General features: G+C 42.5%; 1 protein-coding gene across 1 annotated transcript in view; it reads left to right on the top strand.

The window, feature by feature from the left end:
* LOC144724938 (regulating synaptic membrane exocytosis protein 2-like) overlaps positions 1–24,518 on the top strand; it is a 256,156-nt gene that overhangs the window by 224,400 nt on the left and 7,238 nt on the right. The window contains exons 21-22 of the mRNA XM_078604261.1: positions 715–863; positions 22,529–22,770. Of these exons, the coding sequence (XP_078460387.1) occupies positions 715–863; positions 22,529–22,770 (391 nt within the window). The remainder of the gene's footprint in view (positions 1–714; positions 864–22,528; positions 22,771–24,518) is intronic.

Raw genomic sequence — 24,518 nt, 5'->3', positions numbered from 1 at the left:
CTGGAAGCCACTGGAGATATTCACTTTAAATCTAGAATGAAACCGCATTTCTTTAGAACTGTTTTTTGTGTTTAGTTTGTTGTCCTTCCCCCGCACCTGCAATTAGCATGGTTGGTTATTTACAGTATGTACTTACATAAAGTCGAGGTGGAATGGTATTCAATATTAATTTGTCTTCTCTAGAACTTGATTAATCGTATGTGGGTTGTTGATGGCAGAAAACCCTTTCCTAAAGACAGCTTGTTTGCCCTCCCAATGCCCTTTGTAAACAATTTATATCTATGTCTGAAAGGGAGAATAATGCGTGTGTAATTCTTCATGTCAGTTGTTGCACTTAATGTGCAAAGATCGCATGTTATGAATGTTGTCATGCACTATTCACTGCATTTATTGCGACTGTGATCCTTTATTTGAATCAACGAATATACGCATTGTTTTGTGCCTATAGACTGCGATTTCAACTTAGTCTTCCAACTGCGTCGTCGAGCAAGCTTGCCACGGTGCTATTTGGTTCCATGTACAATAGCAGGTGAATGCATTTGAACTCTGGCCACCGCGGAAAGTGGATGGGTGGCTCAGCACTTTTTGTCGTGTTTCATTTGTTGACCTTCCCCTGCACGGAAGAAGATCAAAACATGTAAGAGTTCCAATGCATCCTTTGTCTCGTGACCACGAGCGCCGTAGAACAACCGTGGTAATCCGCGTGTGTCGCAGTACCGGCCCCGCCACCAGCGCAGTGCCGACAACGTGTCCACCAAGTCGTCGGACAGCGACGTGAGCGACGTGTCGGGCGTCTCCCGGACGAGCAGCACGAGCTACATGTCCGTGCAGTCGGAGAGGATCCGTGGCAGCAAGAAGATCAGGTGAGGCAAGGGGTTAGCATGCTGGGGCGAGCCCCCTCCTCCCCCCTCCCCCCAACCACGGTGCCGCCAGATTTGCCCATGGGAAGGGTGGGTTCTTCTGCCAGCGCGGGGGGGGCGGGGGTCGGCAACCAAAAATAACAATGAGGGACATTGTTTGTTCGAATTCGGTAAAAAAAACTCAACATTTCAAGAGCTGCAGTGCCGTGCGAATGTGAAACGGTGGTCCTTCATGAATAACGGTCACGAAGCAGTTCCTTAAAGAGCCGCATGTGGCTCCAGAGCCGCAGGTTGCCGACCCCTGTGCCAGCATATGCATCATGACGAGCAGCTTCAAAGATTCGCTCGTTTATGGAAGCCATGCGATGGCCTCAGGTGAGGTCGAATGGTTTTTTGCTGTGCCCCCACTGAACTTGTGAATTTAGCAGTGGTCCACAATGACCGTTTGATAGTGACAGTGGTTTCACGGTGGAATTTGTGAAGATGGCAGTGGTTCACAGTGTAGTGAGTTTTTCAGTGTTTCACAATGGCGTTTGTGAAGGCGGAAGTGATTTACAGTGGTTTAGTCTGCGTCCTCCCACAGTGCAGATCAGGTGAGGCAGGGGTTAATTTGGTGAGGAGACGCTCTCCCCAAAGTCCCGCTTGACTCACCACATTTAAGGGAGCTTTGCTCTCTCTGGGCTTGGCACACGGGAGACGTGTCAGCATGTGTTGGCATTTCAGATGCTCAGCCATTGCCACCCTGCAGCCTGCTCTCTCTATAGCTTGGAAGCCAGAGCTGGATTGGGTATGGCTAACCACTCAGATTGGCAGCCGCTGTGAGAATTACCACATTGTTGTGTTTGAGTAGTAGGGAATTTTCACATTTTCGCTGGCGTTAAGCCACTGGAGCAACGTAGCGTTGGGGGAGATATTGTAAACTAAAAGTAAACTTTTTTTTATTTGATCAGATAGGACCCACTGAGCTATATGGCATTTTTTTTAGAAGCGACCTGGCCACAACTGATAGCTCAACGACGTGGCTTATGTGGAAATGTATAGGAGTCAAATACTCTCAACGCATGTTTCTAAATGTGAAGGGAAAAACTGGAGGATCTGGAGAATAATCCATGCGACCACGAGGAGAACATGCAACTCCAAATATACAGGCATCTTTGTTGGGATCAAACCCACGACCTCCTGTATACCAGGCGAGGTAGTTAACATCTCGCTTCCTTGTGAGATCAGAGCTGCTGCCTTGTGAATGAAACACCACGTTGTGGTCTTTGGCTGTGGCTCTTATGCTTTGCTGTATATGCAGCAAAGCAGCAAATAAGTATGAAAACCCAGCACATTTGTCAATAACACTGCCCTAAAAGAATAAAACCACATATAGGTGGCATTTAGCACGATTTTTCTTATTCATATCAGATGTCTGCAACTTCGCCTATTAATTGTTTTCAATCCTATTTCAGAGCAGTGTTATCTACATTATTACGTGTGTGCTTGTGCACAACTGCCCATGCAGTCTCGCAAAAATGTTCGCATCAATTGAGATTTTGTTTTAGCAGTATTATGCATTGAGGCGTTGGATGTTCTCTTTGATTCTAGATTTGAAGCGTTCGTGACTGCAAGGATTCATATTCTTAGGTTTTTTTTTTTCGGTAAAGTCACGTAGGTAAAACATTAAAATTAATGAAAGTAAAATAATTTTAATGTTTTACCTACGTGACTTTACCGAAAAAAAAAAAACCTAAGAATATGTTCTCTTTGAGTACGAGATGTATCCCTGCGGCAATGCCTCTTTCTAAACTGAATTTTCGAGCCTGGTCGAACCGCAGCATTCCCGTAGATGCCTCAGCATTGCTTCCTCAGCCCTTCGGCGTTAACGTTGAACCAACATAATCCCAACCGTAACCTCATTTCGGCCCTGTGCACTATTGCATAATTTGGCTTATGTATTCGTCTCCTGTTCATTAGACGTGTCCTTTGTACGTGCATATAATCTAAATACAGTATTCCCTCGCTATTCACGAACTTGCTATCCACGATTTTGGCTCTCCACGAATTGCATCTGGAACTCCATATGGCTGCATCGAGAGAGAGAGAGAGAAAAAGATAATGTCATGTGAGAAAGTGATGAAATCAAGTGATGAGAGATAACACGTATTTACATATTTACTGGAGGTAATTAATTAAAAAGATACGTTCTCCTATCATTATCTACAAAATGTGCTATTCAGGAGCATATCTGGAACGTATCCCTCGTGAATAACAAGTGAATACTGTGTATACCAATCTAATGCTTATGACACATATCCCTCATACATGCATAGCATCTAAATAAGAAAGAACAATTACAATTGCGAATAATTATTTTCAACACTAAAGCAATCCACTGCTGTATGAAGGCCTCTCAAAACCGTTTTGGTCATGGGGGTTGTTTGACCATACTTCACCACACTGGTGACCAGTGTGGGATAGCAATGAGGGGGCCTAGGACCGGTTCAGATCATGCTTGACACCGATGTCCGGGAATATAAGATAGTCGTTTGGGTTCATACCACATTAACCACTGCCCCTCGGCTCCACCCAAATAATACACTTAGCCCCTTGGTTTCATAGCGTGCTAACCACTGCCCAACGCTACACCCAAATCAAACGAAATATTTGTGATAAGTTATGCCATGCGTTGTGATGGCAGAGCTCCAGCATGACGATGTCCCATGTGAGAGGAAAACCGATGCACAAGAGGGAGTAACTCCAAATTCTAGAGAGTAAAATAATCGACTTGCTGTGCTGCATAGTACACGCTATCTTGAGGCCCTGTAGGTAAGTCTCACCACAAACAACATCTGCTCGAGTCATCAATCGCACCTCTAAAGTCCTGAATTACAGGCGTGCGTTCACACGCATGTCATGTCCTATTGTATGGACATTATTGCTTTATCCTAGATTATTGCTGAACAATCTACTTCCCCGTTGGTTAACAAAAAAGATCCATTGCTTTGTCGAAATTCCTCAAAAGTGGCCGATTCCTAAAAAAAAAATATTACGTCTGCAAACGCAGCACATTCACCTCACTATGTCTCTCCAGGTCAGGGAATAAAACAAGTGATTGCATTTCAGATGTACACCCCTGGGAGAATGTTTAAAGCTAATAAATAACCACCCCCTCCCCTCCACGTTGGTCTCCAGACGTCACCTTGCAGCGCTCGCTCGCTATGTCCCTCCTCTCCGAGCGCTCAAGGAGCCGTTTGTCGCCCACAACCCAAGTTGAGCACGAGCGCCATGATTGATGAGGCCTGCATCCGTGAATGTTCATTTCCACCCATTAACAACATCCATCGGGAGCAGCGGTTGTGGCATGCGGCCGAACTCATTTGCGAATTATTTACGGGCTCCCGTAAGGTCCGCTTAAAACTTTTGAACGTCAGATGCTGTGGATTGGAACTGCACAGTTAGATGCAATGTCCCAGGGGAAGCAACGTTATTCATTTAGAACATGTTCATGGTGAACACGTCCACTAGGCGCATGGGATTTCCAACCCCATCCCACCGAGTTCATTTATTCATGAATTAGCCACGTGTATGTTGGTGGACATCCCATGCATTACAAACCTTTCTGGCTTGCCGTGGAATTTGAGGTGAGGGTCACGGGTTAACACCCTCAGCCTAACACTTCGGTTGTTTTAATTCAGGAGGTCCCACTGACATTGTTTTAAAGAGGCTTTCGCAGGCACTTGAGACTTTGACATATAGTGCTTACATTGTCACATGCACACAGAAAAAAAGAAAACCTGTGATAGAAATGTATGTGTGCGATATGGCAACTCAACGTATACTGGCTGTCCAGTTGAAGCAGGTTCAACTAAAGCAATTCAGTTCTGCCTCGGAGTTGACTACGGGACATGCGCTTAGTTTGATTGGGCAACTTTTATCGGTTGTTCCGTGGATGATCGCGATAACACGTGGACTCTTTCGGCACTAAAGCTATACAATCATTTCCGTAGACATCAAAACGCGAGCAGTATCTTCAGACGTTGCCAAGACGTTGTCAAAAATTATTACAGGTAGGAATTTGGTTATGTTTGTAATAGAACATTTTAAGGTAAAAATATATTTAATTTATCTCAGTAAATACATGTAAAACAGTATGAGTAAAAATATACCGGATTTTTTTACTTAGAGGGACAGATACATTCACGAGATGAATTGTCTTTATTTTGTTATATTCTCTCTAACGACACTAATGAGTGTGTGGATGTTATATAAATTTGAGTGAAACTGGGAGCCTGATGCAGGATTTGTTCGTGATTTTCTGATGCAAAAAAACCATCTGAAAAATCAGGCTTAAATACGACATTTCAGACGATCCGAATATTGTCTTTTTGCTTTAGATTGATCCAGAAACTGGTAATGATGTCACCAAATCGACGCAATTTCCCCATACCCTGTCAACCCCTTATCAGTGCCCTGGCTTATTACAGGCAAATTCCAACCTTATTGGTCACCCCGTGCCTTGATAAATCTCAACTTTCATCCTACAAAGTCTCATCACAAGGTAGAAACACAAAAATGTAAATTTTTTCGTGTTAAACTAAATTTTCCCTGTACAAGAATACAGGGATACCATATGGGTTGACAGGTATGCTTACGCGCTTGTCCTCGCTAAAAGTGGAGTCAGGTGGCATTGGGTGACGTCACTTACGTGAGCGCAAATGCATTTTACGTGGGTACACATAATGAATAAGTATTCCACAATCCGAAGAAGGAATCAAACTCGTACAAAAATCTTAAATGTTGAAATCTGAAACTCATCCCTCATGTCTATATAATGGCCTTCGTGAAAGTCTATCTGGAAAAGTGCAGTAGAGTAGGGCAAGCATTTCCTATATTGCTACGTTATTTAATCAAATTCTACACCATTGCAAACGGTATCTATTTTTAAACATGCCAGTGCATTGCATTTATTTTTTCGGCAATTTAAACTTGTCTGCTCAGATTTGCCGTAGCTCACTGTGCGTGGATTTGCATAGCCTGTGAGGCTGACATGTCTTTGAAGTACTTTGTAGCTAAGGCTTTATGCCTAAACTAAAAAAACATAAACTTTACATTTTTAATGTGAAATTGGAAGCACTTTTGAAGTTCACACATTTTTACAGCACTCACACGAGAATGGGTTGCATATGGAATCCGTTAAAACTTTGATAGACAACATTAAAAAAGGAGTCCAATAAAATTAATGTTGCACGTATAACGTATTGCCTGTTTGCAGTTAGTCCTTGTTTTATATGGGCGAGGTGATAGTGGCTGCGGTTGCTTAGATGCTGACATGGACACGTTTTTTAGAGGCTAGGGCTGAGTCGGGGCATTGTGTCTGAACAGAGTTTTTTTTTTATCACCCATGGGTTAACAGCCACTTGGGTGCGTGTCGTTAATGTGATAAACTGGCCCAGGCAAGAAAAGGGGTGATTCAAGCCAGCGCAGGCCACATAAACCCAGTCTGGGTTTTGTCACTTTTGTGGTCGAACTTCTGCATGATTTATAATGGACTATGCAAATATAAGTAGTTGAGATACTTGTGTATGTATAGTTTATATGCATGTATAGTTTATACATACATACATACAAATACGCAGATGCATGTATCACAGTATACGATTGTGTCTGAAGGAGAAATATTTTAAGATCTGTGGTTGATGGTAGACTCAAACTCAGATTTTATTTCAGCTGGTAAAGCCCCATTGAGCTAAGCAGCTTTATTACGAGAACAACCACAGCCCAATACTAAACTAAACAATTTTTTTTATTTCATATGGTAAGACCCACTGAGTTATAAATATATTTTTTCAGAAATGACCTGGCCACAAATGACAGCTCAACAAAGTGGCTTAACATGTGGAACTTTATAGCAGCCAAATACTCTAAACAAATTCTAGATTTGAAGCTATTATTAATATTTCTATTATTTCTATTATTTTTATCATTTATTTTTAAATTTTTACCTACGTGACTTTACCGACAAAACCTAAGAGTACTCTAAACAAATGTTTCTGAATGTCGAGGGAAAACACCGGAGGACCTGGGGAAAAACAGCATGACCACGGGGAGAGAGACATGCAACCTCCAAATATTTAGGAGTCAGGGATAAAACCCACGACCTCCTGCATGCCAGGCAGGGGAGTTGACATTTCGTAACCACGGCTCTGCTGCTAAATACAATCGGCAGTGGTAACAGTTTCAGGGCATCGCACGGTTGGAATGTGCAAACTAACAAGAGCAAAAAGAACAATAAACAGTCGAGAAACCTTTCCTAAAGCCAGATTGCTCATGTAGTTGTTGGCCTGTAAAATTGTCCATTGTTCAGTTCCCAATAATCGTTCACGAACAATTTACCAGATTAACTTAGAAAAGACATGCCATTTTGCCCGACCTTTGCAGGTTACGAATAGGCATTCACTCGGTGGAAATTCATGCAGTCATCTCAGTTCTCAAAAAACGAGGACTAAAAATTCAAATAAAATCTGATTACAATACTGGCACAGCTATATTGAGACATGTGTTCTTGTTAGGTGAGGAGTCGCACAAGGAGATACGCTTTTACCAAGGCTATTCGCAGTTTTCTGAAAATTAAATTGCAAAAATAAAGGCATAAATATACATACCTGTCAACCCCTTACCTTATTACAGACCAATTCAGACCGTATTGGTTACCCCGTGCCCTTATATATCTCAACGTTCATCCTACAAAGTCCCATCACAAGGGAAAAACACAAACAAATAGAAGAAAAAATGTTTTTGCCCGTATTGAAACGGCTGTACTCCATATGGACCTGAAAACTCAATTTCTCTGTACAAGCATACGGGTTGATATGTATGAATATGATGGATGCACTTTATAAATACACCTGTAAAGTGGGGCTTAATCAGTTTATATTGGACGCTGTGATATATGGCTAAGAAACATGGACATTGAAAAGGAAAATGGATCATAAGCTGAAGAGTGTGCCGAGCAGCAAGGGGATGTCCATGCCATTGTACACTGAGAAACACGTGGATTAGAGAGCACAGAAACATGTTAAAGACATCATATCGACTGTACAGAAAATGTAACGTCTCCTTGATATACCCACCTCTCCACGTGAAAAAGTATATTTTTGCAAAACCCCCGTCGTCTCAACGGCATTCTGGGAGTGAATAATTTCAGCAACATTGATTCAGAACGAGTCAATTTCGTGCCGATTTCAACCAACAGTTTCTCATCAGCAGAGTCAGGCTTGCTTGAATCAGTGCTGCTGAGCTGCCAGACGTTAAAAAGGCAAGGTTTGTTTTGCTCGAATACAAAGCCGCGACCCTCACCAGGACAAGCGGATTGAGACATGAATGAACGAACGAACAAGTAGGTTGGCTTGACAAGGACATGTCGTCAGAAGGGATGATCACCGGTGCTTGGAGACTAACAACGGATTGGCAGCCGAAAAAGAGAAATTCCATGAGAGGATGTCCACTACGGAAATGGAGCGATGGAACCGGGTCACGTGAAGACGCTGGATGGAGTGATGCATTCCGAGACCATGAGAGATGGTGATGAATTGGCCTGATTTTTTGTACTTTTTGAGATAAATCTAAAAATCGGGAACACATCCCCCAATCAAATTGACTTATGAGAATGAAAACTGAACTGCGGTAGAGCTACAACTAATATGATAATGGCAGTATTATATTGGTTTCACCAAAACGTATATGTAACCTTCTTAACATGACACCTTCAACTGTAAGTAGATATATCACATCCGTTACTCATGATGATGGTTAGAAACCTAGATTATTGGTTCTGTCGGTAAAGAAACCTGTGAGTCTACTAACGAAACATAGTCCTGTAAGTGTACACTTATGATTAATATTTACGCTAAGCGAAACATCGCCAACCTCTTAGTCAAATGGCTTTTCATATCAATATTTACCATTCCAAAAAATTCAAGACGATAAACTTGAACTTGGCGTGTGCCCTTAGTGCGACCATAGTTGGCTGCGTAAGTCAAAGCATGCGCTTTAGGCAAGAGCCCACTGGACCATTCTGTGATGCGTTCAAGCACGAGTGTGCAGTGGCCTTCTACGCTTGTCCAATATACCGTCTAGTTTATATAATCGTTACAATTTTGTTCAGTTGTATCTGTGTTGGTTATTAGAGCCGACATAAAAAAAACGCGGTCATTATTACGATGCTTGTTTAAACGCTTTATCGATTCCGACAATTCCAAAATTGTAAGAAGAAAAAAAACACATTGTGACCCTACCGAGGATTTTTTTTACAAGTCTTGTAACGGTCAGCAAATGCTGGCCAATTGTCGGCAGGAGGCTTTGTGGTCACACCGCAAGGCGGCTTCGGCGACCAGTGGACTGGGAGGAAAGGGAATAAAAAAAAGAAAGCGTCTTCGGTGAAACCGTCACGATCAGATTATTATTTCCGCGCAGCAGAGCTGACGTGGACACGGTAGGAGTGGCGCACCGAGAGAAAGTGCGACGGTCGCCCCAATCGCCAGAAGCGCGACGCAGCGTGACCACTTCACTTATTTATTTGCTCATTCTCACCCTTATTTATTTCATTCGACGGCTCGGTCCGTGCCGCTCGGCTGGGCTCAGCTCAGTGTCCGCGCGCGCACGATCGGTGGGGGAGGGAAGGGGGGCTTCGTTTCATCCCCTTGATCACACCAGTTCCATGGTCTCGCGGTGTAAGGATGGCAGCGAAAACGGAGGGTGAGTGCGATTTGAAGGAATGTCCCGTAGAGCTGCACAAGTCGCTGTCTCGGATATGGTAAGATTGCCTCTTTCGTGTTTTGCTCTTCTCGAATTGGCGATGGTTTGGTTTGTCTTTGAGTTTGTGATCGGATGAGAAAAGTGCGTTTGCCCATATTTTCACTGGTTTAGTGATAGCACTAAAATGACAGGACATGTACTGTTCAGCTGTGAAGTTCTGATGTGTTATACAGATCAGGATGGTTCATTATCTTGCGTATGATTCATGTGGACAAATTAAGTGAATGCATGCTATATTTTCTGCAAAATACAGGATATATACTTTTTTTTTTACTCAAGCAATTAATGTACTGCAGTTAGAGTTAAACTTTTATGATTTTTGATGACATTAATTATGAAATTTGTTGATTAGTTATTGCATTACTTCGTTGAATTATTGCCGCATGCCTTTTTTTAGTAATGCAAATGATCATCTGCTCTCGTAAACGACGTACGCATTTTATTTTCCATACTAGCTCCACTTTGCGCAAGCGAATTTCACATTTCACCGTTGTCCATTCGCTACGCATGCGCGCCCTTGCCCCGTCGCTCCCTTTGGGGCAAACGACGTCGCAAACCTCTCGTCGTCATCGTCATTGTTGTTGTTGTTGTCTTCTCCTCTTCCGCAAAACTCCCCCCCCCCAACCCTCCACCCCCCACCTTTCCCCCGCCGCTAACTCAGCTCGGCCTTTCTGAGAGAGGCGCTGTGCCTCGAGTCGCACCCGCATGCGCGCCTTAAGGAAACGAGCCGAGCGGAGCGAGAGCGCCGCCCCGAGCCCCGCATGGTCCCCCGCACCCGCCGCGACGCCTCCCCTCCTGTCTGCCGTGCATGCGCCGCCCTTGCCCCACCCTGCCGCCTCGACCCCCCCTCCCGCCGCCGGCACCGCCGCTCGTCCCCTATCCGCCCCACTGCCGTCGCCGTTGTCCACCGTCCCCACAGCCGCTGCTGCTGCTCGCCCGGCCGCGCGGTGGCGGCGTGCGAGGGCGACTCCGGCGGCAGCGGCGGCGCTGCCGTTCCGTGCCGCGCCGCCGCCGTGTCGACGCCGGAGGGCGGTCGCTGCGTGCGGTGCGGCAGGGTGGCCAGGGACTGCTGCGCCACCGTGTCGCATGTGCTCTCAAAGTTCATATGCTGCAAATATCCAGAGTAGCCCGGGGTTCGTGATTTATTTTATGAAACTCGGGCTAATTTAAATGCTAAAGAAACAAATTCTCCCGGGGGGGGGGGGGGGGTGATGGTTACTCTCTTCCCAGGCACTTTAATTATTACATATATCGAGATGCGTAAATGAAATACATTTATGAGGCCAGGCGGTGCTTTCAGTAGAGTTTTTGGCTCACAATCGGAATGTGGTGAGTTCAGTACTCGGTTTCTCATCCCTCTGGGGCTTATAAAACGAGTACCGCTATGTGGAAATCGACTGTAGTTGTCCAATGGAGAGATACCGTGTAATTTCCACTGCTGGCTGAGGGCCAGCTACAGAAATGAGCACTGACCCATTGCTCGTTTGAGTATGGAGACACTTTAGCTATCTGGCTTAGTCAAATCACAATGTCTGCATGCTTAAACATACTCACGCCATTGCTGGCAGATGGGCCTCCATTAGAGTGTGCTCTAAAGTGTCTCTAGAGGGTATTTGGCCTATTCTTCCACGTTGGCCATAAGTCTGAGTGGGAGTACCCACACTTTACCCCACCATGCCTGACCTGGCGATCGAATATTTAGTATCTGTGTATGAGATATATGTTTTAATTAAAGTCCTTGGGAAGAGGACAAAGCGTCATTTTGGTTTCATAATGTCTTAGTTTAAAATTATGATTAATCTAACATATGTTCATAATTTTTTACACACACTTTATATACATGTTCACTGATTTGTGCTTCAAACTCCTAAAATTGTCGTGTTTTCTGTGATGCTTATCCATTTTTTTCACAAACACAAACACCGTTTCTATCTCAGGACATTGTGCACCTTGCCAACGGTCAGCGAGTTGTTGGATCAGCAAAGTTTCAGAGTTACGTGAACGATCATAACATGTACATTCTGGCTGCCGGGGATGGCAAATCACTTCATGAAGGTTGACCAAAGTCTGGCAACAATTGGCCTGTTAACTGCCCCTGCTGAACAGTTCCACGTAACTTGGGCTGGCCATGGCAGAGGGTGCAATGTCTGATTCCAGTGATGGACGTGCATTAGGGCTGCATGAGTTCAATTAAACCGTGTTTAATCATTATCCAAATAAAAAAAATGTTTATGAAAAAAGCATACACAAGCCTTGATAACTGTGTCACATGCATTCATCTTGATAATTTTTTAAACACATTTACAGTATACAACCAAATCAATGTATGGCCAAAGAAGTCAGCCGCTCAGCAGGCTTTAAGCCTGGTTATTACGTGGATGGGTGATCACAATCATGAGAGCTTGCCAGGTATTGTAGGAATTGGCTTTGACGAGGACAATTTGTGTATGTACCGTGAGTTGAACTTTCATGGCACGGTACGTAGCCAATCGTGCCAATCGTAGGTGCGGGGGAAGAACATCAACCTAGACACAAACAAGCAGTTCTAAAGAAATTAGTTTTAAATTTTGTTTTAAAAGTGCACGGCTCCAGTGGCTTCCTAATATCGGAAAGAAGAGCTGTTCCAGACGGCCGCAGAAGCGCATCCAAAAATGCACGATGCAGTGACCCTCTTTGTTTGATGGTTAGTCAAAAAAATACGACGATTCTTGAGTGGTTACCCCTTCGTTCATACAGAGGTGGATTTTCTCTTTAGAATCATAATCTTTATAGTGGATAAATCCGATGAGCTTGAAGCTCTTTTTCACAGATGTCCAGTGAAGGCTGGTCTCATTAAACATCCTAATTGAAAGATTATTCTGGTGCAAATAATGACCTCACTCAAACACACGTTGCAATTGATCAATTCTTAAATGATATAGAGCTTGTCTGTGTATGTTTACATTTGTAATAGATTGAATACATATGGCACAATGAAAATTGAATTACATAATTTATTATTTATTGTTTGGAAACATAAATTACTTATGTGAACGCTTTAGGATATATGATATGTTATGTTGATCGTGAAACAGTCAGCCCTAATGTGCAGCATACATATATACAAATATAAATGTGAAGCTATTGGTCAAATGTCGCATGTGCTTGTGTCTTTTATAAATTATTTTTGCACGTGTTTTTTTATATAATTGTATGTACATTTAACTTTTCTAATTGCTACATGTGTTTGTGTGATTTTTTTCTGCTTGTGTGAATTTCATTTTTCAAATTACGATATGTAATGTATTTGTTTGATTTGTTTTCTGCTTGATTTACTATTAAGTGTGAGATTATCTTTTAACATTGTCCTTATTGCATGTATAAATATTTTCAATAATTGTGTTTGCATTGCATGTGCCACGATTCAATTTAGTTTGAAGCCTTCGCTTTTGATTAATTAATATTACTTACTTGTGTATGAAACTGTCTATAAGTAATCGTAATGTTGTGAATATTGCATGACCTGTACAAATGTGCGATTACAAATGGCAAGCTGTCATTTCGTTCAGAAGAATTATCGTAATGAATCGGTGGATGTTAAGCCCAGTGACACAAATATCTTAATGATAACAAAGTCAAGGTGGTCTCTGTTTCTCAATCAAATGAGCATGGGGCGGTGCTCATCTCATGTTTACAGCCCTGATTAAGTGGTGACAATTCCACATTGCTGTGGCGGGGGTGAGTACATCCATAGGAAACCCATTAATGACGGACTTAAGTGGTACTTATTCATTTGACCATGGAGGGATGAAGCGTTGAACAGTGAATGGTATTTGAACTTGACTGTGAGTGTTTTCAACATTGCACCGCCTGGAGCAGTGGTTAAACTAAACTTTTTTTTTACACCACGGAGGGCCCACTGAGCTTTATAGCTCTTTTTTAGAAGTGACATGGCTACAATTTATAGCTCAATAAAGTGGCTTATCAGGTGGACATGTATAGCAACCAAATACTCTAAACGCATGTTAATTCTAAATGAGGAGGCAAAAACCAGAGGACCTAGAGAAAACATCAACGCGACCATGGGGAGAGAGACATGCAAACTCCAATTATACAGGCGTCAGGGTCAGGATCGAACCCATGCCCTCATGTATACCAGGCGAGGTAATTAACATTTCGCCAGTGTGGTATCCTAAATGTGGATAGACAGAGGAGGGGTGTAACAGTGCTGCGTCGATTCAAAAACCAACATTGATTCTTAAGCTCACGGTAAATGCAAATAATTGCGTATGTAAGTATATGCTTTTTCTTTTTATTCGTGAATGTTGTATTTAACTACAGGAGCAAAATAATTAAATGGATGTCACCAGTTCACATGCAGTATTGCCTTAACGTTTAGTCCGCATACAGTCAATCACATTCTGAAAAATACCACTGATTTCAAGTCCCCATTGAAAGTGTGGGAAGAGGAGGGGGAGAATGTTAGAAAGCAAACAGAGAAGAGATTGTATTAAACTGCAAAAGACATGTTAAGGAAGAGACGAGATATAAAATGAGGAGATGCTAAACAAACGATCAAATACGCGGAACTCTTTTAACTCTGTAACATGAAGAGGAGAAGAAATTGTGAAAGTAATGAGAGATTGCAACACGAACATTTATTGAAGATATACTGTATCATGGGGAGCAATTGGAGCATGAGAGCAGGAAAAGGAAAGTCGATGATTGCCAAATAATAAAGGGTTGACCCCTCGGGAGAAAAATGGAACCATAACTCATGATAGAGATGTAATCTTAAATTTAGTGGAGAAATTGTATGCACACCTCTAGCAAAAACAAATTTCATATATCCTAGGACTCAAAACATATCTCAGCTGAAGAGGAGGTTTCAGGTGTCACGCTTAAAGAATTAAGCTCTGCCTTTCAGATAGCTCCTGGACCAGGCAGGACAACTGTGGACAATGTCAAAGGTTTGGGGACCAGTTGTTGGAGCGCAAGTATTAGACCTATTTACAAAATGTTTGAACAGGATTGACTTACCTCGATAATTAAATGATACCCCAATCATCTGATATATATATACATTATATTCAAATCATTTAAATAACTGCAGACTCATTAACAAACTAAACTATTGTTTTTTTTATTTTACCAGGTAAGGCCCACAGCTATATAGCTCTTTTACAGAAGCGACCGGGCCCCAAATCATAGCTCAACGAAGTGGAAATTTCTAAACGCATATTTCTAAATATGGAGGGAAAAATCGGAGGACCTGGAGAAAAAGCCACGCGACTACGGGGAGAACTTGCAAACTCCAAATATACAGGCGTCAGGATTGAAATGGAACCCACGACCTCCTGTCTACCAGGCGAGGCAGTTAACATCTTACCACCGCAGCACCCAGCATGAACCCTTTTTTGCAGATATATAAATTGTTCACGACGATCCGACAGTTAAGAGCTAAACTAATTACGTAGAGACCTACCAACCATGTGAGGAATCTGACTCTAGAAAAGGGTTCTCCACTGTAGACTACATGTCATCGGATTAGGGAAACAACTACTGGTCATCGGAGGACATTAAAAATTAAATTCTCATCAGGTCCTGCGGTGTTCAGTGCAGTCTCTAACCTTCATTGACTATATTTCTGGCCTCACTATTTAAGTGCTATGAAGAAGGGCCATTTCCTGAAACGTTGCCTATTACATAGTTTTATTTTGGGCCACAATGTTATTCATGATTGTATTGCGTGTTTTATTTGCAAATACAGTACATTCGTAAAAAAAACACATTCTACTGCATCCCTTGTAAAAATAAACTTTGCTAAGTAACAATGAGGTAGCCTGACAGCAGCCATGGTTAAAATTATTTCTTCAATTTGTTTTCAATTATCTTTTAAGGGCGGTGAATTTTATTATTTTGGAATATAATAATGCAATTTCTCTTATTGGGAGGCCAGAATTTTATGTATATTAAATGGGTTATTTAGTTTTTTGTATAAATATTCGAAATAATACAACACGGTCCAGCACACTCCAGCATACACGCATGTATACGTATTGGGTGGAGGTATTGAGGGTACGCCAGTCGCTTTCATTACAAATCCAATTTGCTAAAAATGCAGGACTCGCTAAAAATGCAGCACTTAAAAAACGAGCGACTTAGAGTTCCGTGCATGTTAAATCCCTAAAAAATGCGGGGTACAATGGTACTGCCAAGGTAAATTGTACCAGTTTAATTGAGGCAGGACACACTCGAGCTATTCAGGCCCAGTGCACCGTGCGATCATTAAATTGCATTAAACAATCGCTAAGATTACGAAATTAATTACTTCCTTGCAAACACTATACATATATTTGTTATTTCTTAAGAATGAATGTTAATTAAGGGACCGATGTAAGTGAGAAAAATCATACGTGGTATTTTAAATTAGACACTGTTAATGCTGTGATATTACGCATTATATTGTTTGAATATTAAAAAAAGTAAGCAGATCAAGGTGCAACCCTGCAATTGCTCGCTCACGTCACTGCGGGCAGAAGAGCCTCCCCTTAGGAGCTTTTATGCTGGTCAGAGATTTTGGAAAAGGTGGGAGTTCCACACATTACCCCACCATACATGAGCCTGCTGATCGACTAATTGTGGTGCACTTATTTATACTGCTGGGTGGGTAGAGACCGGGGGATTTCAGAAGTTGGCACCATAGATTTACTACTATTTCTATTTTACCAGGTAAGGCCCACTGAGCTATATAGCTATTTTTCAGAAGCGACCTGGCCACGAATGATAGCTCAACAAAATGTCTTATTGTAATTTCTAGCAGCCAAATACTCGAAACACTTGTTTATGAATGTGAAGGGAAAAAAAACCGGAGGATCCGGATATATATTAAAAAAAAGTGACCACGGGGAGATATAGACATTCAAACTTCAAATATACAGGTGTCAGGGTCAGGATCGAACCCACGTCATGTATACTAGGCGAGGTAGTGAACATCTCGCCACCGTGGCAACCTGCAGCGCCGGGCATTTTATTCAAATTGATGACCTCTGGGTTGCAAGCCCAGTTTGCTAATCATTATACCATGGCAGCAATAAACAATTAACACATATCCTTACTGCCCTTTATCAAACCAACTAACGGAATGCAGCATGGGGTAAGACAACAGCTCTCAATATAATTCTCCTGGAATCCAGTTAATGTCAAACTGACACGGGATCGAAAGTCCAAGTGCCTGCTCACCCAAGTAAGAGATGCTTTACGTTTGCCAACAATCCGAAGGATATACATCACTAGCTTTATAGCATTCATTTCAGTCGCAGCCCATTCACCAACGACAACCATAACACAATAGTTTGTTTTCACTTTGGCTCAATTTCAACTCTAAGAATTAATACATGTTGGTTTTGTCTGCAAATCAAGATTTCGAGGGTATGTGAGAAAATGTCCCCGAGTGTGGGGGTGAAAGACACTACTTCATGGGATCTTGGAAGTACCGTATTTTCCCGCATATAGCCCGCATATGCATATAACCCGCAGACGCATATACCCCGCCAAAATTAGCGTTTTGTGTAAAAAAAATCAAATAACCTGCACCTCCATATACCCCGCAGGGTCTTGTTTTGTTTGTAAAAAGTGGTATACCCCGCGGGTTATATGCGGGAAGAAACGGTAGTGCTGTGACAACTCCTGCCAGCCGTTCTCTAACACAGGTTATGCACTGCCCGGTGAGAGTTACGAATGGATTCTTCATCTCACAGATGGAATACAATGGGGGGAGGGGGCGTGGGGGGAACGATAGATCAACACCTTCATGTTTTCGTTTTAAAATCTTATAACTCGGGGAAAAAATGGTAGTATATAGAGCAAGTCACTAGAGATGACCAATAAAATACATGCATTCTTATGAACGTGTTGTTATTGTTGAGATTAATTCTGGCCAATGCAACACTTAACAAATTTCCACAAAAAAAACTGTGCAGACCACCCATCATTTGCATGGAATAATGGACTCAAGCTTTCCCAGGGTTGTTTAATTTCCATTTTAGTAACTTACAAACAAGCCTGTGTGGATTTTGAATTTCTTTAGATGTTCTCGATGCCGTAGAAACGCTTGTGCTGTTGTTTTCTTCAGGGACACTTTTTTGCCATTACGGAGCACGCTGTGACTTCCAGAATAGAAGTTTGCACTAATAATTTCAATCGCAAGCAGAAAAAAGTTCATCCTGCATTTTTTTTCCATCTACTTAAAGTAGACCTTTACCCCCAATGTTACCCGATTGTCCTTTCGGCATAATGTCACGAGACAGCGTTTTCATTCGGGGGTGAGTACAATGGGAAGAGTGCTTCAGAGTGCTTTTATATTGAACAACAAAACAGGTGTTAGGATGTAAACATACCAAATAGATACCTTTTGCAAGGCATCAAGTCTGCATTAACCACACGTAAATGTGGCAAAACATGCAAACAAACATGCTCTGATAATATTAGCCCAGAGCACATCGTAAGGGGCCATCCATTTAGTACATACACATGGAGGGAGGAGGGGGGTAACCCAAATGCCTACGCTTGCGTATGGGGGTCTAACTGATAATGTACGTATGCATAGGAAACGAGGGGCGGGGGGTGAAGCCTCGATAGTAATTTGTCTACATTGGCCTTCAAATTAGTTAGATAGTCCGGTGGTGGACTATCCGTTTGCTTAAACACGTTAATATTATTAATCCTTGATTGTTTCTGCGTGGATTAAATATCGGCTGTTCTATATGATTCGGGGAGGGGGGGGTGGTGGTTTAAGCGTACGTATGCAGGTGGGGGGGGTGTAAAAAGTATGCGTGCGTACAGGGAGGGGTGGAGGGTCTAATTATGACAGATTTTTGCGTATGTACTAAATGGATGGCCCCTAACAGGAGCTAACATTCTGAGGGGTTGCCTCGCTGAGCATTAGAGGGTGGTAGGGGTGTGTCAGATTGTTTAAAGGATGATTGGTGGTCCATAATACAGGATTTTTGGCTTAGATCGCGTAATATATAAATGTGTCGTTAAACCCACCACCACCCGACACAGCCAATTTGTAAGGTTGTCACGCAAAGAGAACATGTCAATTCCTTACTAGTTCAGCACATCGGTGTATTGGAGAGCAAAGCCACACTATTTACAATCTGACTACGACATTTTGCCAGTAATTACAACTAGCTTCATCAGGCTATAGCCAGATTTATGGAGAAATCCTCTTGTTTAATTCCTTAAATAGAGGGGTAGATGTGATAACATCACATGTGAGCCCTTCTTTCGCGAAATTGGGGGGGGGGGGGGGTTAATGAATACATAATAATGAACCTTATGGCGGAACCCCGGGGTCCAGAATAAACGTAAGTCAACATCGTAATTAATTTATTTTTGGCGACTCCGTCCCACCACGCACATAAACGCCGCGACCCACCTGGCGCGGATCATTCTGTTGTCGTGTCGTCCAAGCGCAGCAGCGAGGATGAATGCGCAGAAGAGCTGGACAAGCGAATGCTCTCCATGCTCGGGTATGGGCAGGGTCATAACTCATAAGTCTTATCCAAAGCTGCTCAAACTGCCTACACGACTTAAGTTATAACGGTATGCATAATACAGTGAAACTGCTCTCTTATCTTCATCATTAGTTGTGACCTACCAATGTCTGCAGCCAGGATCAATCGATGACAATCCTATTACCTGCAGATATTTAACAGATTAGATGCGTTGCACCGTTAATTCCTCCTGTTTGTTAATACATCTCATGTCCGTATGAGTCTGTGCAGATAGTTTTTTTTTGTGGTTAAGCCATCGTCCCCACATACCGCTCGTATCAATGCGGATACGATGAGCGGCCACCCACTACTCTGTAGAGGAACATTGGTATAAACGCTTGTTACAATATGAACAGCGCATTGAAAACGCGTACTATTTAATGCACTGTTTACAAAGTGTGTTTACAATCCACACTGAGAAACACGACGATTGACAGAGGGGTGTAAATATTTTTTTTTTATAGTGTATTTAAATAGAGGTACTGCAGGTAAGTAGTTTTCAGTTTAAAAGCCATAGTTTAACAAGACAACACTTGCCACCATCCTTCAAATCCATTGGTGAAAAAGAGAAAAGTTTGTGTTTACATTATAATATAATGTATATGCGAGAGCCGGGGGCTTATGGGACCCCGGGGTCCCGCCATAAGGCTCAAATGAATATGGTGGTAAATGTCCGCCATCTTGAAGCAATTTGACATGCCAATCTAACGCTCAGCGACTGTTTCATAAAAGCAGACGTGTGCCTCGTAACGTAGCACTGCCCAAAGCATGACCCCCAGGTCTCTGGGAGTGCACTGCAATCCTTTGTCTTAAAGACCGGCCCACGAAAGCAGGTATAACAGAGCTACTTCTGAGATACCTTCAAGCGACCTCTGTTTCACACAGTAAGGGGCAGTAGTTTCCCACTCTTATGCCGCGACAATCATACTGATATATATGTTTGTTTACTTCTGAGAGCTGCAAATGATCCTGAAAATATTAAGCCAAATAAAATGTAACGTGATGTGTTCGATGCTCTCATTGGTGGCTGGGCTGAGACCACCAACTCACTACTCTTGAGAACCCAGTTTCAGCACGGGCAGTTGCCAGGGTTTTTAATCCAAGATCTCAGCAGTGCCAGCTAAAAGCTCTGACCTGTGACCATATACAGTAATGCCCCAGTTTGCATCGGGGATGCGTTCCTGAAAGGTGCGACGACGAATATCAAAGAGACATCAATTAAAGCGATTTATAGGGTAGGTGGTGGAGGCGAAGGCTGAGAGGCGACATAACGAGAAAGGATGGACGATGCTGTGTCAGCGACGTGTGGGGTTGAGGCGACGCAAATTGGGTAGTGATGTTAATAAAGCGACGACTTATTTGAAAAACGACGTTAAAGGGGGAGACGTAAATCGGGGTATGACTGTACTTATTATTCAGTGTGCTGCATTGTGAGAAAATATCTTGTTTGAGATTGGATAGTACGTCCAGTTTAATGTCCTTTAATTCGGTCCATTAGAGCTATTATTAGCCTGCTTTTCACCAGGCTAATAATAATACACAAAATCGAATAATTACTTGTTTAAACACCGACATGCCAATTACTGCAAGCAGACACAAACCATGTTGTTTGACATTTTATGTGACTGATTAGTAATTGCGCATTGCAGGATGCTCAATTCTTACATTTTCATTATTGCATTGTATTGGGCCTGACATTGGGCCTTCACAAATCTACACTGACCAGTGTGGTGAAGTATGGCTAAAATAACCCTCATGACTGAAAGGCTTGAGGAGGCCTTCATTTAGAAGTGGATTCTACACAGTAAAGCATTTTTTTTATATGTATACAGGGTGCTTAAAATTTTTTTAACACTTCTGCGAATTTGCAACAATACCACGAGAAATGTGCCTCCGGGCCCTGGAGACCACCTGGAGAAGATTCCAGGTATGCGTTGACAATGATGGCGAACAAGGGGAGATTCTTAGACTTTTTGAAGCTTTTAACATACATTTGTTATGTTACAGTGTTATTATCCGTTCTTTTACCTTTAAAAACCATAGTCCAAATAAAAGTGTTACATAATTTTTTAAGCACCCTGTATATCGTTTTCACAACTGGCCGAGTGGGTAGTATGGAGTTAAGATTGACAGATTGAACCCCATCACATTTGTAATTCTGGGGGGCAGTATTCAAAGGATTCCTATCAGCTGTGACATGGATCGTTTCTCCCAACTGAATCTTGCACACACTTTCTATATTATGGAAACATTGATCAAGCTCTACATAGTATTATTCTTCGTACGGATTACAAACTCCTGTGCCATAAAAGTACGCCCATAACTACATTTCTGCAGAGTAGAAGTTGTCATATAAATGTTAAACGAATGGCGGAATGCATATACTACACATTATTTTAATACTTTCAGTCTGCACGAACATTGCCCACAAGATAATAAGAACGGACATTAGTGTCGGTTTGTACCATTATCCGATGTTCTGGCTACTTTAAAGTGGCTCACTGGACAGAGATGCCCAACCACAGAGCCTTGACAACCCCATAGCTCTAACCAGGCTTTCTCAATGCCCTGCGGTTCTTGAATTTAAAGCCTGCTGTTCCAATAATAACTGAGACATGGGACTCTGGCTGACTATGAATCAAAGTGACCTAACTTTGTGGGCTAAATCAAACGAGTCCGTAACCCACGGGAGTCAACAGAAATGTACGAAGACGTTAGCGATCGACTGTTGATACCGGTGACCCCAAAATATTAGGTCAATAAAAAATTCTCTGATGAATTACGACTGCTTTCATGTGTGCAATAGTTTTTCTTTTTTTCACGTCACACAAATTTTGTTTGGTTCACATGGTCACGACGAAACTGTTCAGCCCCTAAACTGTAACTGCGCACTGTCGCCCTCCAGTCTGTAAGACATAACAACATATTGTACACACAACGTTAAAGAAATCTACTTACAATGTTTTTCATCATTGCTATTTATTTGACCATTTTATGTAAGGCCAAACCTCTACTGGACGGTTTTAATTACCAATTTGTTAACGAGGATATATATATTATTATAAATGGATTTAACCCGAGCACTAATCTTTTATATGGTTTCATTTACCAGTGTAAAAAATAGGAAAAGAAAAAATGCAATCACTTGAAGCTCCACGGAGATTAATTTCACCTACTTTCTGTACTGCCATCTGGCCACGTCGCATTACCAGGGTATTCGCAAGATTTCCAAATATGACACTGAAGTTGTTGTTGGCGGTGGTTGTGTCATTGTTGTTGGTGTGCTGCTGCTGCTCGTCGTGCTGGTGGCGGCGACTTTTTGGCCAGCAGCATGTTCACGTCCAAGATGCAGAACCGTCAGATGGGCATTGTCGGCCGCAACATGCTGAAGAGCACGAGCGTCAGCGGTGACATGTACGCCCTGGAGCGCACCGACGGCAGCCAGTCGGACACGGCCGTGGGCATGGTGGTGAGCGGTGGCAAGAAGCGTCGGGGCAGCATCGGAGCGAGGATGGTGGCAATGGTGGGACTGCACAACCGCAGCCGCAGCACTTCGCAGCTTTCACAGACTGGTGCGTTACAATACGTTTTTTTTAAATAATGATAGTAATTGACATTTATTAGGCGCAATTCATCCAGGGATCTCGGTGCGCCATGCGCGAAGTTAGGAAATATAAATACCACAAAAATCCACTGGTCAGACATTGGCATTGTAGGCCAGGCGAAACAGGTGAGTCTTTAGAGAATATCTAAACGTGGAAAGTTACTTCACCTGTATGAACCACTGGTGGGAGGACAACCCATGGTCTTTGCGCAGCAAATATTCACGCCAATGTTATTGTGCTTTCGGCTCCATCAAGTGTTCATTAGGAAGCCACTGGAGCTATGCACTTTTAAATCCAGATTGAAAACTCACGTCTTTAGAACTGCTTTTTGTGTTTAGTTTGTTGTCCTCCCTCACCTCCGATTATCACGGTTGGCTACATACGGTGAAAAGTAAGTTCTACATACATGCAGTCACATATGCCCCACAGAGTAGTGCAACGCTTGGTCTGAGAGAATTGCTTACGAAGTCAACTGAGTTGCAGTGTAAGTCAATGAGAAGTGCATGGATAAAAATATTTACTCCACAAGGAGAACGAACAAGTGAATACACGAATGTGGTTATGCGAACTAGAATGCTTGGAAGATCAACCCTCATCGTTAAAGAAACTCATACACTGTCTCGCTTTCACCTGCCTCTGCCCTCTCACCGCAGTCTACTCCTTGGTGAAACGCCCTGTCAACCTGTGCTCAGCGGGTGGTCACTCCCTTTGCTCTGCTGCCTCTGTGCCTCAAACTCTCTTCTGGTTGTCTGTATACATCTGATTCCTTGCTGTTAGATTATTTAGATTATTTGGCTGTTGTATATTTCAACGTAATAAACCACTTCTTGTGGTCAGGCTGCTTCTGAAAAAGAAGCTAATAGCTCAGTGGGCTTTACCTGGTAAAATATAAAGTATTTTCTTTAATGATATGCTTACCTTTCCTATACTTTGCACTCCTATCGTGTTATTTTTATATATATTGTCTGCTGTCGTAACTTTTTGACCCGCCCCTACTGGACATCTGTAAAAAAGAGCTTTACAGCTCATCGGATTGCTACAGTATAAAAAAAGATTCTGATTCTGAAGTTGAGGCTTCAAAGTTACCTCATCTCCTCTACGTTGACCAACCGCTTCCCTCATCACTGAATTGTCCCCGAGTAGCGTTCCGTCGCTTATCCAATGGCTTTGAGACACGTTCACAGTTAGACGATGTGTACATCCAGAAGTGTTAAGTTGTTTAATTAACTTAGAATTTTCATGCGATTTGTGCAATTGTTTTATTCCCTGTCTTTGACCTTGTAAACCATGACCTTTAAGAGAAAAAGACACATTTAATCTTAACTGTCCTTAACTGGATATATATATAGCTGGGATTATTAATTAATGAAGTTAATTAAAGTACCAATAATACAAATCTATTATTTTCTGGTCGAATACTCGTGCCCCTTTAAAAATGGTGGCCACCCCCACATCCTACCTCCTGAAGTTGGGAAGACTCCTTCAAGCCACGCCCAGCATGACGCGGCTGATGATGCAGATAACATGACAATGCCCCACCTCCTGTTCAACAGCACACTTGGAACCCCCCCCCCCCACCTATTTTGTTTTATCCGATAAGTCAAGTGATGTGGTCGAATCGATATTCGCTAGAGAAACTGATAACTTCAACAATGGGATAGCCGAGCTCTCGATCTGTTTTTCTGTCTGTCTGTCTGGTAACGCATTGTCGTTGT

Source organism: Lampetra planeri, chromosome 22 (assembly GCF_965212315.1).
Source record: "Lampetra planeri chromosome 22, kcLamPlan1.2.h2, whole genome shotgun sequence".
NCBI classification, from domain to species: domain Eukaryota; kingdom Metazoa; phylum Chordata; class Hyperoartia; order Petromyzontiformes; family Petromyzontidae; genus Lampetra; species Lampetra planeri.
Note: the sequence above shows the minus strand (reverse complement) of the source record. Positions and strands in the feature narration are given on the sequence as shown.